At 43.7% G+C, this 16,778-nt stretch overlaps 1 protein-coding gene across 7 annotated transcripts in view; it reads left to right on the top strand.

The window, feature by feature from the left end:
• The window catches only part of hoxb3a (homeobox B3a), an 80,980-nt gene extending 64,615 nt beyond the window's left edge, over positions 1-16,365 (top strand). For 4 of the 7 annotated variants that reach the window (XM_026350407.1, XM_026350400.1, XM_026350413.1 and 1 more), the window contains 3 exons: positions 2,026-2,092; positions 8,630-9,327; positions 13,219-16,365. In XM_026350407.1, coding sequence (XP_026206192.1) covers positions 8,751-9,327; positions 13,219-14,087 — 1,446 coding nt within the window. In that variant the 5' untranslated portion in view covers positions 2,026-2,092; positions 8,630-8,750 and the 3' untranslated portion in view covers positions 14,088-16,365. Of the gene's footprint in view, positions 1-67; positions 605-2,025; positions 2,093-5,344; positions 5,814-8,629; positions 9,328-13,218 lie in introns of those variants that run through there. The other 3 variants (XM_026350422.1, XM_026350425.1, XM_026350433.1) reach the window with 3 other exon arrangements.
• Positions 16,366-16,778: the final 413 nt, after the last annotated feature.

Below are 16,778 nucleotides of genomic sequence, written 5' to 3'. Positions count from 1 at the left end.
AGATAGGTATGAAAGCAAAGTGCTTCTCTGAAGAAGCTTCTCTTTCAAGTGTTTATGTTACAGTTGCATTAACGTAGGAGCAAGTGTCGCGTTATCTGCACCAGTGTTTGGCTGCTTGGTCTAAAGGTACACTGCAGCATGTTTTGCATTTATCTCCTAGCAGACTCCCTGCGCCCAGCATGCGTTCTATAAAAATGATCCACCAATAGACCCTTTTGTTGCTTCCATTACCACCTAGAATATATTGCTGCTTTTGCGCCATCCTTCATTGCAAACTATCCCTTCACGCAGCTGGGTAAAAACACCCCTCTGCATTGTTTGATTTGGATTCGGGATCACGCTGCTCCATGAAGAGCCCTGATTTTCCCCTCTTCCACTCAGAATGTGGGTCATCAGCTGGTCTGTGGCTCTGGAGGCGGCCTCCTCTCTTTGTCTCGGCCTATAGGCTAGCTAGCTAAGCTACTCGGCCCCTGCTTCACTTTCTGGGCAACTTTAGACTAGTCCACTCCTGCTCCGTGGCTCCAAATTTCCGACTATGGGGAGACGCAGGGAAGAAAACGCCGGCTGGTGAAGCGATGGGGATGGACGGCAGCCAGAGCTGTGCGTGAGTGCATGGAGGGAAACAATAAATAACTTTATAGCAGAAGTAGTAGTTGTAGTAGTAGTGAGGTGATGGTGGTGTAGGCTGGTACGACGAGGTCGGGCGATCCTTGCTTTTGATTTATGTGTTTGGGGGAAGCTGTCAGGAGCAGAAACAGAAGCAGCCAGAGATTTTATTCCAGCACTTTAACAGCCACTACGCAGCAGCACGGACACTTTGCATCTTGCAGCAGTGGACCACATTATACAATTATACAACTCACCTTTAAGCAGTGTTTACCACCGCACGCAGCAATGAGTGGATATTTAATTAGCCCCGAGCGTCTGGCTGAGCGGCCGGGATGCGCTCTCCTGCTCGGGGTGCTCAGCCCCACACATGAGGATAACCGGGCCATAACACTGAACGTTATGCGGGATGTGTGTTTTCTCTCTGAATGCTGCTGAAGTTATTTATGGGCTGTGTGGATGTAGAGCCGCTGGGAACCAGCTGTTGGCATTATGGGGCCACTTCTATTTTTTCTTTCTTTCTTTCCCTCTCTTTTTATTTTTAGCACCGTTTTCAGTTTTTTAATTTATTACATTTTTTTGTTTTTATGAAAAATGATTGCAGTAGTCAAAAGATCATTTATAATGGAATATTAACGTAAATTGTTTCTATATGTTAACGTAAAGGTTTTTGTTCTTTTGTTTTATTATTATTTATTATTATCATTTTCATTCAAATGAATCGGAGTCAGGATTTAGACGCACGCTGTTCAGACTTTAGCTGTTTGTGACTGGTGTTTCTATAATATAACTATAGATTTATTTTTATTATTATTATTATTATTATTATTATGATCATTACACGCTTAAACGCAACTGTGTGTTGTACTATTTTTCCTATGTTATAGAAGGCCTATTCTATCAGCTACATTGGTTTAAATTAATTCTAAATAATATTCATTCATTTTCCGTAATTCCAATCGCTCCGTTCCCACTTTTATCCACACTATGAAGATGATGACGATGGCGAGATTGCGCCAATTCTCCTCGTTACGCCTTTCTTTCACAACAGCGCACAAGCCAGATTCTCGCTTTTTAAAAGGCAGAGGAAACATGGCAAAGATAATAGCACGTGTAATGTGATCACCTGCATTAAAAGCATCTCAGATCACCGCTGATTGAAACACTTCATCCTTCTCTCTGCTCACATTGCTTTTCCTTTTATTCCGGATTTCACCGGGAATAATTTAAGATCTAATACCTGTCAGCGGTTGCTCCTTTGCTGCCCCAGTCGTTCAATAAACTACAAGAGGTCTGTGCTCTGTATCGGATTTTACCAAGATCTTTTGATTGCATATCTCTTTCTTTTTCCCTGTCTCCTTTTCTTCTATCCCTCCATCTCCCCTGTTCTCTCCCACCTTTCCTCACTATTCCTCACAGTTCTTAGGAGCTTTCTGGGAGCCGCCTTCTTTCACCAAAACATCAGGAAATAGGAGGAAATCTCTCGGTGAGTTATGCTGTTTTATTTTATTACTTGCGATGCTGTGCAATGGTGGAAATAGTCCGTGTGCGCGCGCGTGTGTGTGTGTGTGTGTGTGTGTGTGGCGCCATTAGTGGACATGGTCGTTGCAGAGAATATGGTGACCTCGCTCAAAAACCAGCTGCTGAATTCTTTCAAGTTGTGTAAAACGCTACATATATATTTTTGTAATGTGGGTGATCATATTAAATTTTTAATGAGCTGCTATGCTGCATGATGCATTCAATCTGTGCAACTTTTACATTTCAGTGACGCTATAATGTAGGAATATCTACATCACAGTGCAGATCATTTACTGTGAACTAAACATGTACAGGAAGACTCTGGTGATTTTCGATTTTCTACATTTTTACCAGATGATTTATTATAGTTCTTGTTAATTTTTTAAATCGAATTAGAAGTGTGTACATAAAAATAAATTGGTGAATAGTTCTTTTGCATGTCAGCGAATGATGTAGTATAATGTAATGACATGTGCTAATGTAATCTAATCCGGAGGTGTGATGGCCGCGGGTTAGAGTCGCAGCAGGAAACACACCAGGGTCAGTTCATTTGATAAGAATAAGACACTTATTAAAGCAGCACTTTGTGAGTGCAGGAATGATGCTAATGCTAACACTGGTAGCTATAGGAGCACGGAGGGCAGTGGAGGTAGAAGCACCACACAGCTGGAAAAGAATGATCCTTTTCTAGACCACACAAAGAAATCTAATATTACTGGTAAGTATAATTGCTATATTTTAGATTTGAAATAAGTGCAGTGTTTCCATCCGAAGCGTAAATCTGTGCGTTCAAATGTTGCATTCAGAGGAAATTCTTTACTGTCATCCTCAGTGGCCTCCATGTCAGAAGCCCCAGAGGGAACAAAAAGAAAAAAACATATATAAATGACAGGAGGATTTCCATAGCTCTGCAAAGAGCAGAGCTTCAGTTGTGAAACCCAATATCCGTGACTCAATCCGAAACACGGAGCCGCCGATGCGCGTCTGCTATCCAAGGAAAATAAAGAAGAGCTGCCATCCTTTACAAGCACCGGCGTGCTTTTACAAGTCAATGCATACATGTAATCCGCACTGCTTCTTTCTCCACATGCACTTCTCTTCCCACAGTGGCAAAAAATAGAAAGACACAGACAAAAACCGCTGATTAGAGCTTTGGTTAATGAGTAATAGGGGTTTTCAGCAGCAGTTAGCAGAATCCTTCGCTCCGTTCACAGGGCTTTGAAAAGAAAAGTTGCAGACAGACACATTTCAGGCTCCCACCTTCCACCTACACGGAGCTCATCCTCTCATTTCAGCAGCCCACAGCGAATGCTATCTGTTTTAAAGTTGGGCTGTTTATACACACACGCACACGAGCACACACACGCTGCTGGGTGCGAGAGAACTCATAAATCTTACGTAGCCATAAACGACAGGGGTAGCGTCCTGAATAATAAAAATACAGGGGAAGTGAGAGAGAAAGAAAGAGAGACACATACAGATACAGGGCCAGCGAGTGAGCAGTGTGTGTGTGTGTGTGAGAGAGAGAGAGAGAGAGAGAGAGAGAGAGAGAGAGAGAGAACACTGGAAGACACCTTCATATGTTGATTTCCATTTTGGTCTCCCCTCTCCAAGTCTCCTTCCTTTTGGGCTTTCTTGTCACTTCTGCTTTTTTAGCCTCCTTGGCTTTTGTTGTCCTCCATAGATCTAGAAATATATTTTAAGCAGCGTTTAAGCAGCCACACATGGAGCTACTTACCTCCACTTATATTGTTGATTTATCTTCTCTGTACCTGTTATATAACTAACCCCCTCTTTTCCACTATGCTCTGATTTTCTTTTATTTCGCTTTTCTTCTTTTTCACTGGGTATAAGTGGCAGTGGGGGAGAGGAGGTGTTGAAATGTCAACAATGCAGACTTGCATGTCTACTTTGTGCATGGAGACATGGAATGAGCTGCAGGAGGAAAAAGAAAACATTTCCTGTAAATTCAGGAAGGAGAGGGGGCATAGAAAAGAAAGCCACAACCTTTCTTCTTGCCTGTTAAAATGCCTCCTGATATCATAATATTAGTTCATGAGATAGCCACAAACAGGTGAATAGTGACACTGTAATAGAGTGACTGGGTTGTAAAACATTCATCAGAGAAGAACTGAATGGTGCTAATTGTTTGACATAAACTATCTATAACACTGGTTATGGTTTACCATAATACAATACCAATACAGCTTCAACTCTGATTGTTACCATTAATTATACTAAACCATTTTATATTCAGAGTCACTGTGTGTTACATTTTAACAACTTCCTAAATACTGCGTATGCAAATTAGTTTGATTTAAACAAACACGAGGGCCTGATTGTAAAATTCAAATGTGGGACATGCTTTTGTATTTCAGTTCACCAGTAAGTGGAGTTACCTCTGTACAGCTAGGCCTGTTATAATCAGAGTGTAACGTGTAGTCTGCTGCTTGGACTGTCCCACACCCAAAACAAGTCAGTCAGTGCTGAGAGGAGGAGGAGAACAGCAAGAGCCAAACTCTCCTTTATTGTGAGAAAGTTCTCATGGTGAAAAGTAGGTAGTCCACATGTGGATATAACTATATAACACAGCTGTGTACAAAGTTCTGCTGGAAAGAGGTTTGTTGATTGGGAACTGATGCTGACTGACATGCTTCACTTCCAGCCAGTCAAATCAGCAGCCTCTCATTTGGAAGTGACGCTGATCTCTTTCATGGGGGGGATCATCGCGTCAGGCCCAGTTGCTTATCCCGATACTCCCCCATGAGCCCCTTCTGAAGTCTGGGGCTTGTTGTCAATTACTGCTGCTGCTCGCTGCGCGGACTCAGCCCACCACCTATAGGCTACCAGCCGAAGCGAGGCCACAACTCAGACCCGACGCGGAGAGAGAAGCGGGAGACCCGGGAAGACGGGAGAGAGAGATGATGGGAGGGGGATAAGAAGAAGAAGAAGAAGGAGGAGAAGAAGGGCGAACAAACAGCCCGGGATGCGGCGGGCTGACATTTTGTAGTGGAGCTGCTGCTCAGAGGCTGTCGGACTGACTGTCCGCCTGGTTTGTCCGGCTGCTGTGGGAACGACACGGGCTAGAAAAGACACACATTTGAGGCCATTGTTATCAGGCGGCAGCGGTGCAGGCAGCGCTGCTGCTGCTGCTGCTGGTGCTGCTGGGGCGGAGGGTGGAGGTGGAGGGCGGCTGGGGTGGGGGGTGGGGGGCGAGAGCAGGCAGGCTCCCGGTAAGCTCGTTCAGCTCGCGTGCTAGCTAGCCTGCCTGTAGCCTATAGCCTACCGAGCCCCTCTGTTAATTCTGCTCGTATACCGAGCCCCCCCACCGTCGTCTTGAGCCCGTCCATCTCTCTCATCCGTCGGCCGTTCATGCCACACGGTGTCCGCGTCCCCTCAGTGCAGCCCCGTCTGCCTCCACCGCCGCCGCCGCCGCCGCTGGCTCCAGGAGGTGTTGTTGTGGTTTTAGTGTCGAGCAGCCGCGCTAGTCTGTAGACAGCACCGGAGGAGGACAACGAGAGAGGGGAGCGGAAACCGCGAGAGAAAGCGAGCGGATTCGTTCTTTAATTGTTTATTTATTTACTTGCTGTTATTGATTACCCCGTGAACGTGCGTGAGGACTAATCTGTGATGCGGTGTTGCTGGGTCCGCGCCGGACTGGACCGGGATCACCGGTGCTAAGGAAGGTAAGGAGCATCACCGGCAGCCCGGCAGCCCAGCCGGTCATGTGCGAGCTCCAGCCACAGAGCAGAATTAGAGAGTGTGTTTGTTCGCTGTGCAGTTTGTGAACGGCGGAGCGGCTGGCTCAGTGATTTATGGCCCATATGACTTCAATCCCGGTTCAAGAAGAGTTCACAATGCTTTAAGCAGCCGTAGCTACCCGCAGCAGCAGCCCCCCTTCTTCTTTGGGCCTTCCATTTCTGTGCTTTCTTTTTTTTTCTTCTTCTCATTTCTTCTCCTCCTCTGTCCATGCCTCTTCCTCACTTAGGTTACAGCTATTTATTTACAAAGCCCACCATTTCTCTGCTGTGGATGATCCACTTCTCCCTGGCGGTTTCCCCACAGGCCTCCATTTTATTATTTTGCTGAAATCTGACATTTCCGTAAATTCCCACCTCACTGTTCAGATGGTGTCAGTCTGTTCACACATGGAGGCTGTAGTGTTTGCAGATTTCAGACTAAATTGAGGCCACGGACATAGCAACAATAGCTCTGATCAGGCCAATCCTTCATTGTTTCTGTGCTCGGCTCCATATAATTGCCTCTCTCTCTCTGAGTGTGTGTGTGCGTGTGTGTGTGTGTTAATGGGATAAGGAATACGTGGATTGTCCAAGTTAATGCATTCTCTCTCTGTCTCTCTGCCTGTATAGCTCTTCATTGCAGGCGCCATTTGTAATTTTATATCCCAGGATAAAGCACAGACACTGGACACCAAGGCCGACCTCTCTTTCTCCCTCCGTCTCCGCTTCCCTCTGTTTTTGTTTGGTTGGCTCTTTCTCTGTCACTGTAAGTGGATTATTCAGGGAGGCGTCTAGCAAACTTGGTGATTGTATTAAGCCGTAGCCCTACAAGCTAGTGGCAGAGACATTACGTGTCCCGTTTAATGGCGAAACAGCGATATGATTTAATAACATATTCCTCCTACACGCACTGCCACGGCCTCTCCCTCCCTCTCTCCCTCTCTCTCTCTCCCTCCTTGGGACTACTTGGGACTATTCCTCAGAGTAAATAATTAGGATTCCAGCTTGTCTACCAGAAAGATAAATGGCTGACATGTGTGACGTGCTGAGAGCTGGAGCAGGGCTGGACTGTCTAATCTTTCACTAAAGGAATAATAAGAATTGTAGGGCCTAATAAGAATATTAGAGTTTTGGTACATTTTTTTCCCAAATTTGACTTAGTAGCTATTTATTAGCTTCTATGTCGTTGTTTCTCATCTAACAATTTTTTTTACTATTTATTTATTATTTATTTTCATATGATTTTATTATTTGTATGTTTGTTTGTTTTGTTTAATTTAGGTCTTACAGCTCACATTAGTCCTACCGTGTCTGGTGCTAATTCATTTTCTAATTTTTCAACAAACTATCGAATTTGACCAACACACAGGAGGCCTCGATTTTATGACATTACGAACAGGAATCGATGGCTGTACAATATCTGTGTGGGCTGCAATTATCCAGAGAATTAATTATTTGCACCTGAAAGAGTTGGTGAGCCTCATTAGTTAGCAGCAGGCTGTAGCGTGCAGGGGCCGGGTTTGTGTGGAAAGGCAGAGGACAGCAGAGCGCCTTCACCTCTGCTTCTCCTCGTTCAGCATTTTATCTCCAGAGGAGAAATGAATGCCAGGTGCTCTGTCGCGCCTGACAAGTCGGCCTCTCGCTGTCACAGGCCCACCCCAGCGGTGAGCACCAGATAGGGAGCCTATGGGGGTTCACACAGCTTTCTTCTACCTCTCCTTTTCCCTTAAGGGGCCGTGATCGAGCCCTCTGCAAGCTCGACCTAATGGATCACTGACTCGTGAAGATTCTTTCGGACCATCTATCTATCTAAACGTTTTGTTTTTCCCATGTATTCTGGTGTGTAGGCCATCATAGTCATAACCAAACAGAAGCGAAGGGAAATTGAATTTTTTAAATTTAAATTATACCCCGATCTCATCTGATCAAAAATAAAATAAAAATAATATATATTTGGTAAAAAATATATTATATATATTTCATAATTTATTTTTAACGTCGAGATATGATTTATACATCTCAATTTTGCCGGTGTGTTGACCTTTCAAGTAGCGTTAATACCTTATTCTTTGTTACTCCGAAAATAGCATCAGCTGATCCCGGAGACAGACTCCGGTGAGTGAGGATGAGTGAGGTAACATCCGAGAAGACGGAATACACTAAATCATACATGGAAGGCAGAGGCTGACAGAAATAGGCTACCCACATCAGTCACGAAAGGAAATATGTACAGGCCGCGTTCACAGCCGCCATTACACAACAAAATGTCACGTTCAGCTTAAATAACAGCACATGTGATGGGGGAGTCCTTTATTAGAAATAATCATTATAATAATAATGAGAATTAAACGAAATTACCTAGCAAAAAGCCACATATGCTTTAAAGATTCCTGAACGGACATTATGTGTCGTTTTATTTCTCAATTTAAAAGCTAAGCTAGATTATGTTTTTAATGATAAGCCTAATAAATAACTCAATGTTATTAACTACTACTACTAATATTAATAGTGTGAACTAAAGAAAGACTTGTAGTCAGTTAAACATTAATAACTGGCTGTGTGTTTGCCCTCCTCATGCCCCCTCCACTGGAGCATCTGCAGGCTGTGTACTGGGCTCAGAGAGGAGGGGAGCTGGGGGAGAAGAAGGGGGGGGTAGTGAGGAAAGAAAAGCACTGGTTTCTATTCATGTCATGGCGCCTTTCATTGGAGGAAGATGGATTTATCGCTCTCATTTCTTTATTCTGCCTCTCCTAACCTTTTAGGTCAGATTGCAGGGGACCGTTGGAGAGACACCGTCACGTGACCCCCGGTACCAAATGGTCTTCCGGCAGTGGGTTTCAACAAGGACCGGAGCACAAGCAGACGCCGCCACTTCTCTCAGAAATGCAGAAGACGACATACTACGACAACTCCTCGACGCTCTTCGGTGGCTACTCGTCGTACCAGGTGCAGGGGGCGGCAGCAGCAGCCGCCAACGGCTTTGGGGGCTACGATGCCCCGGTCCCAGTGTCCCACCACCAGTCGGCCTTCCAGTCTGCCACCCATCTGGAGGTGGATTCGTACCAGCGCTCCGCCTGCTCTTTACAGTCGCTGGGCAGTAACAGCGGCCACCAGCAGCAGCTAGCCAAGACCAAGGAGCTGAATGGCAGCTGCATGCGGCCCAGTCTGCCGCCTGAGCACCACCCCGGATCCCAGGTGTCCCCTCCACTGCCCCCCAACCCCAGCACTGGTAATACCGGGGCTCAGCAGCCGGGGGGCAGTGCGGGTGCCTCTTCAGTCTCCAAGTCAGCCCCTAATAAGTCGTCTAATTCCTCCTCTTCCACGTCGTCCTCCACATCGCCCTCCTCTTCCTCACTGCCCCCCAACCCGACCTTGGCCAAGCAGATCTTTCCGTGGATGAAAGAATGTCGGCAGACAACCAAGCAGAAAAACTGTTCACCCAGCAACAACTCTGGCAACGGTGTGTTACATTACACCTGTCTCTGTCTTTCTGCCTGTCTTTGCTCTGATTCCCCCCAACCCCCACCCCCCCCACAGAACCACAGCAGCAACAGGGCTTAGCAGAATAATTACTCCTCCAACACCAGTCTGTTTCTCTACTATTCCTTCTCTCAGCTACTTCTGTTCTCCATCCACTTCTTTCCTCCTTTATTTTCACTTCCTCATTAGTGTCTTTGTTCTTATTATCCCACCTTCTCTTTCCCATCACCACATCCTTTCCATTCCTTATCAACATCCTTTTTCAAACCTAAATCCCAGAAGGAGCTTACAAGGTTTCTCAGAGCATCACAGCAAATAGGTTTTCACAAGCTGTGGTGTAGACAGCTAAATGATCATGAGCAACTATTTAGGCTGGTTATTATTTAGCTGTGGCTTTTCAGACAGTCTGCCCTGGTCCAAGCTAGTTTAACCATCCTAATATTGCTTTTTGTTTAGCTAATGTCCTGGTGATCTGGATTCACTAGGCCAGAGAAAGCATGTAAACATGAATACAAATGATTTTGTTTAACATTTTCACACAGGTTCTTTGGTAGTATTCACATTCACAACTGTCAAGCAGCCAATCCTGGCAAATATTCCTGCAAACATATAGTGGTGCTTAAACAAGGGCAACAGTTTATTGTTGATGACAATAAATATATACTTACTCATAGAAGGAAAAGGAAAGTTTTTATGAACTCATTTTTAGTCCCTGCTGATTCCAGTGCGGTTGATGAATCTAACGCTTTATTCATTCACGCATGCATTAATTCCTTTTCCAAAAAAACACAATGTTGCCAATATGGCTCTGAATATAGTGCTTCCAGTTATTAAGTTGCCACTATAATGTAATCTGGAAGACAGTGTGTGTTACATGCAGAGATGGAATCCAGAGGTGGTTAGCATAGCTTAGCATAAACACTGGAGACTGCACACTCTGAAGTGAAAAAATGCACATAACACACCTGAAACACACTGAAACAAATACTAATTCTTTAACATGTTGTATCGTATGTATCATTTTAAGCTGTACACATGCAGAAACATACTGGTGGTTGTACAGGGATGTCTGGAAATACTTCTTGGCATGTACAGCAGTGACTTCCCTAAACATTGAGCCTGTATAGGCTCGTACTAAAACCTGTGCTTACTTACCATATCTTACAACTGCTGCCTTAATAACACAGAAGCTTTGGATGGGGGGACGATGTGTTGTTTATTGTGAAAAACATGCCACACATTATACAATCCTCAAATCACCTGAAACTGAAAGAAAAATAGCATGGCAATAGTTCTAAAATGCATAAGATCTTCTTAAAACAATTAATCACCGGATCATTTCAGTACTAGCAGTAGAAACTAAGTAAAAAGAAATTTAGTGTTAGGACCTAAAAAAGAGCAGGACTGCTAAAGAACGTCCATGACATTTTGTCTTTAAGCTGAGTTTCTCATCAATGAGCTAAGTAGTTCATTACAGTAACAACAGTCAGTTATAGGACGGTCTGGCTATAACCAAGTCTGCAGCCAATAGCTTCATTCATTTGCTTTCTCCCCTTCGCCTTTCTTTACTCACTTTCCTCACTCTGGTTATTATTTGTCTTCCCATCAATCCCCTTACTTCCCTCCCTGGCCTCCTCCCCTCCTTTTCACACCTCCTTGGAAAGCCACTGCAAGAGGGAAGATCTTAACAGGACGGATTTAAATGTCATGTACGATAACAGATAAATTGATTTTTATAGTGAGGGAGAATGACATAAAAATAGAGCAGGGTGATGAATTTGAATATCACCTGCATGTGTGATAACAGGCGGACAGATGTGTATTTTGAATTGGTAGTGATCAGTGAGAAAAAATATGTTGTGGCATAATGAATATGAGTCTTTCAAAAGCCTTTCAGTTGACTGGAGAGAGGGCTGAAAGGAGATTAGACTGTTTATTGATGAGAATTTGAAACAATCATTTAGAGAATGCCACAGTGAGACAGATGACACCATGGTTACCTCTCTCATCTTTCTCTCTCTGTCCACAGAAATAAACATTAGAGTCAGCTGTTTACACTGCGAGAGGGGGATAGAATTAGAGACAGAGGACCTCAGCGCCCGTTTTGAACTGTACCGTATCAGCTATTCTTAGGAAGAACACATTGCAAGCAGGCACATAGGCACATACCGATGTATTCATAACAAAGTCTTTGAAGCATCTCTTCTATCTCTATCTGAGAGAGGCGGAGGCTCTGCACTTTAGCACGGCTGTTCAGCACAGACTAAACTCAGCCATAAGTCAGTCCATCATTTGTTTCTGTTCAGCTTTGCCTACATTAGATCCCATTTACTTTCAAGCATTAAACCTTCACAAAGGGAAGCGAAATTATGCCATTTAACTCATGTTGTTGAATAGATAAAAATAAGATCATCAAGAGGATTTTCACACTGGGAATAACTACTGTGAAACAACTTACTGACTTAGTAACTAAATGAACACTTATGGTTAGACAGGTTTCCAGTGTTTTAGGTGCGCCTAGCTAAAATTAATAAATCTAAACAAATGGGGGTTTTAACATTTCACTCATTGATCATTTTGAATGCTGGCTTCTGCATTATACAAAGAGGCGTTCCTGTTATTTAACCTATCCTCAATAAGATGGACAAAATATCAGCAAAATATCAAGAATGCTACTGTATAATTCAACAGCACAATTTCATCGAATCTTTAAAGTGAACATTAGCACCTTTATGAGGGAGGATTTATGGAAGCACTGTTTTGTTGCATTAGTTTTGGCTATGTGTAAGAAAAGTGAAAATAATGTGGTTTATCAGTGAGCTTGTTTACAACCTGTTTGATAATCATCTAAAGGGATAATATTAAATCCTACAGTAGCTGTTTTGTCTTAAAACACACACTGATAAAACATTAATTGGCAGCAGTAGTATCTCATGTATTTGAGGCTTGTGGACACTGTTGACGACAAACACTTCTTTTACACTATTTCTGTTTAATAATTTCTATTATCGTCTTCCTCTGTACTCAATGTAATGCAGTGACAGGAATGGGTGAACAGGCTCAGACAAAGTGGTTGGCTTCATGCTATGAGCCTTGCAGGATGCCACTTTCTCTCACTAGTAGTAACTTACAGTGAGACAGCAGTTAAGTGGTTCATACTGGGGTCCATAGGCCAAAGGTTTAGGAAAGTCGCGTTATTTCAAATTAGAAGTAGAAACAATAATCCTACAAGCAGTGGCCCAACCTTGTTCACATTTTCCTTATCAACAGAAGCAGTGCTGTCTGTGCTCCTAAGTTTCTGAATTCCTTCCAGCTCTAGTCACTGTCAGTGTTTTAAGATGAGAATTTTGACTTCAATTGGCAAGCAGACTGAAGTGAGTACAGGTCAACTTCAGTTCGTGCCTGTAGTCCTTGTGATGCAGCTGCTGTTGCTGTGGGGGGTTGTGTTTCTAACCAAGATGCAATTTATCTGCCCTCGGCCAACACCGGGGCCTCCGTCTCTTAATAACTGCCACTGTTATGAAGTGTTGACAACTAATATCAAGGGATAATTCAGCCAGCTTGTCTGGACCTCCCTCTGCTTTATTAACAATCTGAATGCTTTCAATTTCCTCCAGCACACAGATTGATTGTTTTATTCTCTTTACTTTTATGGCTCTCCTTTTATTTTATTATCTTTTTACCTGTTTTTTACTATCCCCTCCATTTTCTTGCTTTTTTTTTGCTACATTTTTCACCTTAACTCTCTTAATTTATTTATTTTTTTTGTCTCCTCATGTTTCTTTTGACATTTTTCTTTGCACCCTCTTAAACCTTTTTTACTTCTCTTTCCTTCTTTTTCTGTGTCTAATCCTTCTGCTTCTGTCCTCAGCCTCAGGAGGAGCTGAGAGTGGTAGCAGTGGGGAGAAGAGCCCTACAGGTGGGTCATCAGCATCATCTAAGCGGGCCCGTACGGCATACACAAGCGCCCAGCTGGTCGAGCTTGAGAAGGAATTCCACTTCAACCGTTACCTGTGCAGGCCGCGACGCGTGGAGATGGCCAACCTGCTCAACTTGTCCGAACGCCAGATTAAGATCTGGTTCCAAAACCGACGCATGAAGTACAAGAAGGACCAGAAGTCCAAGGGCCTGAGCTCCAGCTCTGGAGGGCCCTCACCTACTGGCTCCCCTCCTCTAACCATGCAGTCCTCTGCCAGCTTCCTCAACTCAATACACTCCATGGGAGGGGGTGGTGGAGGTGGCACAGGCTATGATGCCCCTTCTCCGCCGTCCTTTGGCAAACCCCACCAAGGAGTGTCTTACTCCATGTCCACTGCCTACTCTAATGTCCCAATGAAGAGTTGCCCCTCCCAGCAGAAGTACGGTGCCCCAGACCCGGACTACGGTGACCCCCATCCCCACCACACCCTTGTTCAGGCCAACAACGCCAGCTATGGGACTCCCACCAACTTGCAGGCCAGTCCAGTTTACGTGGGGGGTGGTAGCTATGTGGAACCCATGCCTGGCTCAGGGCCCTCCATGTATGGGCTAAATCACCTCGGCCCCACGCCACCTCACCACCAAACCATGGACTACAATGGCGCGGGGCCCATGTCGGCTGCCAACCAGCACCACGTGGGTGGAGGGGGCCCTCCAGGTCCCTGCGACCCACCTACACACCCAACGTACACGGAGCTGTCGGCGCACCACACCTCGACTCAGGGCAGAATCCAGGAAGCACCCAAGCTCACTCATCTGTAGCAGGTTTGGAACAAAATGACAACGTAGGAAATAGTGACGACAGAGAACAAGTAGCACGATGTGACTCACTAACAGACTAACTAACAAGTGGGAACTGTAGCGCTGCAATGAGATGACAGGAGAGACAAAACAAGACAGACAGGAGACATCCAGTGGTTTGTCATGTGCTCTAGAGTCACAAAAGGAACAATCAGTGTTTGCTGTTGGCCAGTCCCACCCTGTTTCCCCTGTTTCACATCTGATTAGGGCCAGAGCTTTCACTGTCACCTTGAAAGTGCAGCTTGTTTAATTTCAGGTTACATTTGTTAGATAACAGTAGTGATGCAGCCAAACTAGTCAGACTGCCAAAAAAACTGCAGTATAAAGTACTAAAATAAGTAGTAGCTGTCACCTTTCTGAACTTCCCTTAGAGAAATGTTACAGTACAGGTTCCAGGGTGGTGGTACATAGTGTACAGTCACATACAAAAACACACATACATTGGCTCTTGCATGTGGTTTCAAATTATTCTTTGATAATAAAATTTCCCCCTAAGATACACACACATATATAAACTGCTCTCCTGCCTGCTAAATGAAATAGTTGAGATTTTAATGGGCAGTTAACGAGGTGGTTAGATTTATGATGCCAAGCTCTCTCCCCCTCCAGGCAACACATGTTGTTGTCAGCCGAACTGAGCAATGTAGAGGGCTGCGCCTCTCCATCAGCCAGAGAGCGAGAGCAGAAATATACGGCTGGAGCTGGCAGCACTCAACCACTGGATGGTCGTACCCGTCACTGTCTCTTTTTGCCTGCTGTCGTACCTGTCTCTGTCCATCCAGACTGAATCACTACTAACCCACTGTCTCCTGTCTGTGGCAGCAGCACATGGCTTCTAAAGGAGGCAAAATTTCCCACAATCCCCCTACAGAGTGCCCCTTGAACACACATGCACACAGACACACACACACACACACACACACACATACATCCATCAGCACACATGCACTCAACACCATCACTCTTAACAGGGTTTAAGAAGCTAAGAGCTCAAAGGCTGAACTAGCTCCCACAGACACACATCTCTGTGTTAGCGGAACACACATACTGCACACACACTCACACAAATACACACAGCAATGCTAAGCTAGCTTCCTTTCATTAACACACATCCACAGCCAGAGTGCGCCAGCTGTTGACACCTTCAAACAAACATATGAGAGGACATGGAAGAGACATTTTAATGTTCTTATTTTAGCACATGATTGACACAGGGTAACTAATAAGAGTGGAGAACATTATTTATTTATGTTTGGGTAAGTCATTGCCCTCTTTCTCTCTCCCTCTCACTTTGAAAAGGTTCACTTACATTAACGGACACCAATGTGTCCACATTTTATATTGTTTTGTTTTGTTTTCACATATCTTGACTTTTATCGTGGATACAGGGTATATATTTGAACAAAAATGCATGTCCCAGAAATCCGAGCTGGTGTAAATCAGGCATTTTTAAAAAAAACATAACTGGGGTTTATTAGCGTGAAGCGTCAGTGAGGGTAGTTCAGGGCAACACGTACTAAAACCCCTTTCACGCAGTGTTAAAGACTGAAAAATAAGCTGTGCGTGTGGCTGACCCTCACTGCTCCCACTGACGTTCAGAAAGTAAACCTGTCCTACGGTTTCTAAAAGTGCAGATTTACACGAAGGCTCTTCACGTCTGGGCATCATTGTTGCACTTAGAGTTTACATTTTGATGGTTAAAGGTAAAAAAAATAATAATAAAATCTTATTTTGAAAACGGAAGGCCCTCCAATCAAAGCGTCTTTCGCCAATGTGTGTTCAAGTGAACATTCATATATAAATATTTATTTGTAATAGCCAGTTTAAAAAGACTTTCTGTTTTGTATTATTATTATTTATCCTTCATGTATTTATATTGAAGAAAAAATACTGTACTTTTTTAGTATTTACCTGTTATGAAAGAAAAAAAAAAAACATTGTGTTTCTTCTTGTCTATTGTACTGAAGTTACATTTTTTAGTTCTTGTATTTTAGAAGAAAATTAGTAGTTTTTATGTTCCTATAACGACCCTTGTACATAAATGTCTTGGCTCGTACAGGGAAAAAGGCAAGGATGGGTATTGGTGACTCATCTTTGCATAGTCTGAATATTTAGACAAACTATTAGCTGGAAAAAAGAGCGAGTCTTCTTTCTTTGTCCTTTGTAGTTCCCTTTTTCTTTCACTGTTGAGAGAGTTGTCTGTCGAACAATTCTTTAATAAAACTTTATGTTATTCAGAGCTATTGTCAATTTTTTAAAGATTATTAGAATGCTAATAGCAATCAGGCTGTTATCATGGCATACATGGCAACATACAAACAAACATGCAGATGTGGTTAAAAGTATAGAAATTAGTAAATTCACACTGGAATTATCAAGTCATATGATGACGCTTGATGGTTGACAGTTGAATATCTGCTGTAAAGGGTTATTTTTTTATAAAACTCTGCATCTACTCTTTAAAATCAGCTGCTCAGTAATAGAAACCAATCGAGTCCAAAATGCCATTGCTTCTTCTTAAAAGGTTATCTGAACTGAATCTTGTTGCTTATACTATAGATGCTGTAGAGTTGGTTGAGGTGCTCCTCCTGATGACATCATCTAAACAAAAAAAAAAAGTCCACTAAAGATGATGTCACATGGAGGATTTTT

This window comes from Anabas testudineus, chromosome 8, assembly GCF_900324465.2.
Source record: "Anabas testudineus chromosome 8, fAnaTes1.2, whole genome shotgun sequence".
Lineage (NCBI taxonomy): Eukaryota > Metazoa > Chordata > Actinopteri > Anabantiformes > Anabantidae > Anabas > Anabas testudineus.
Note: the sequence above shows the minus strand (reverse complement) of the source record. Positions and strands in the feature narration are given on the sequence as shown.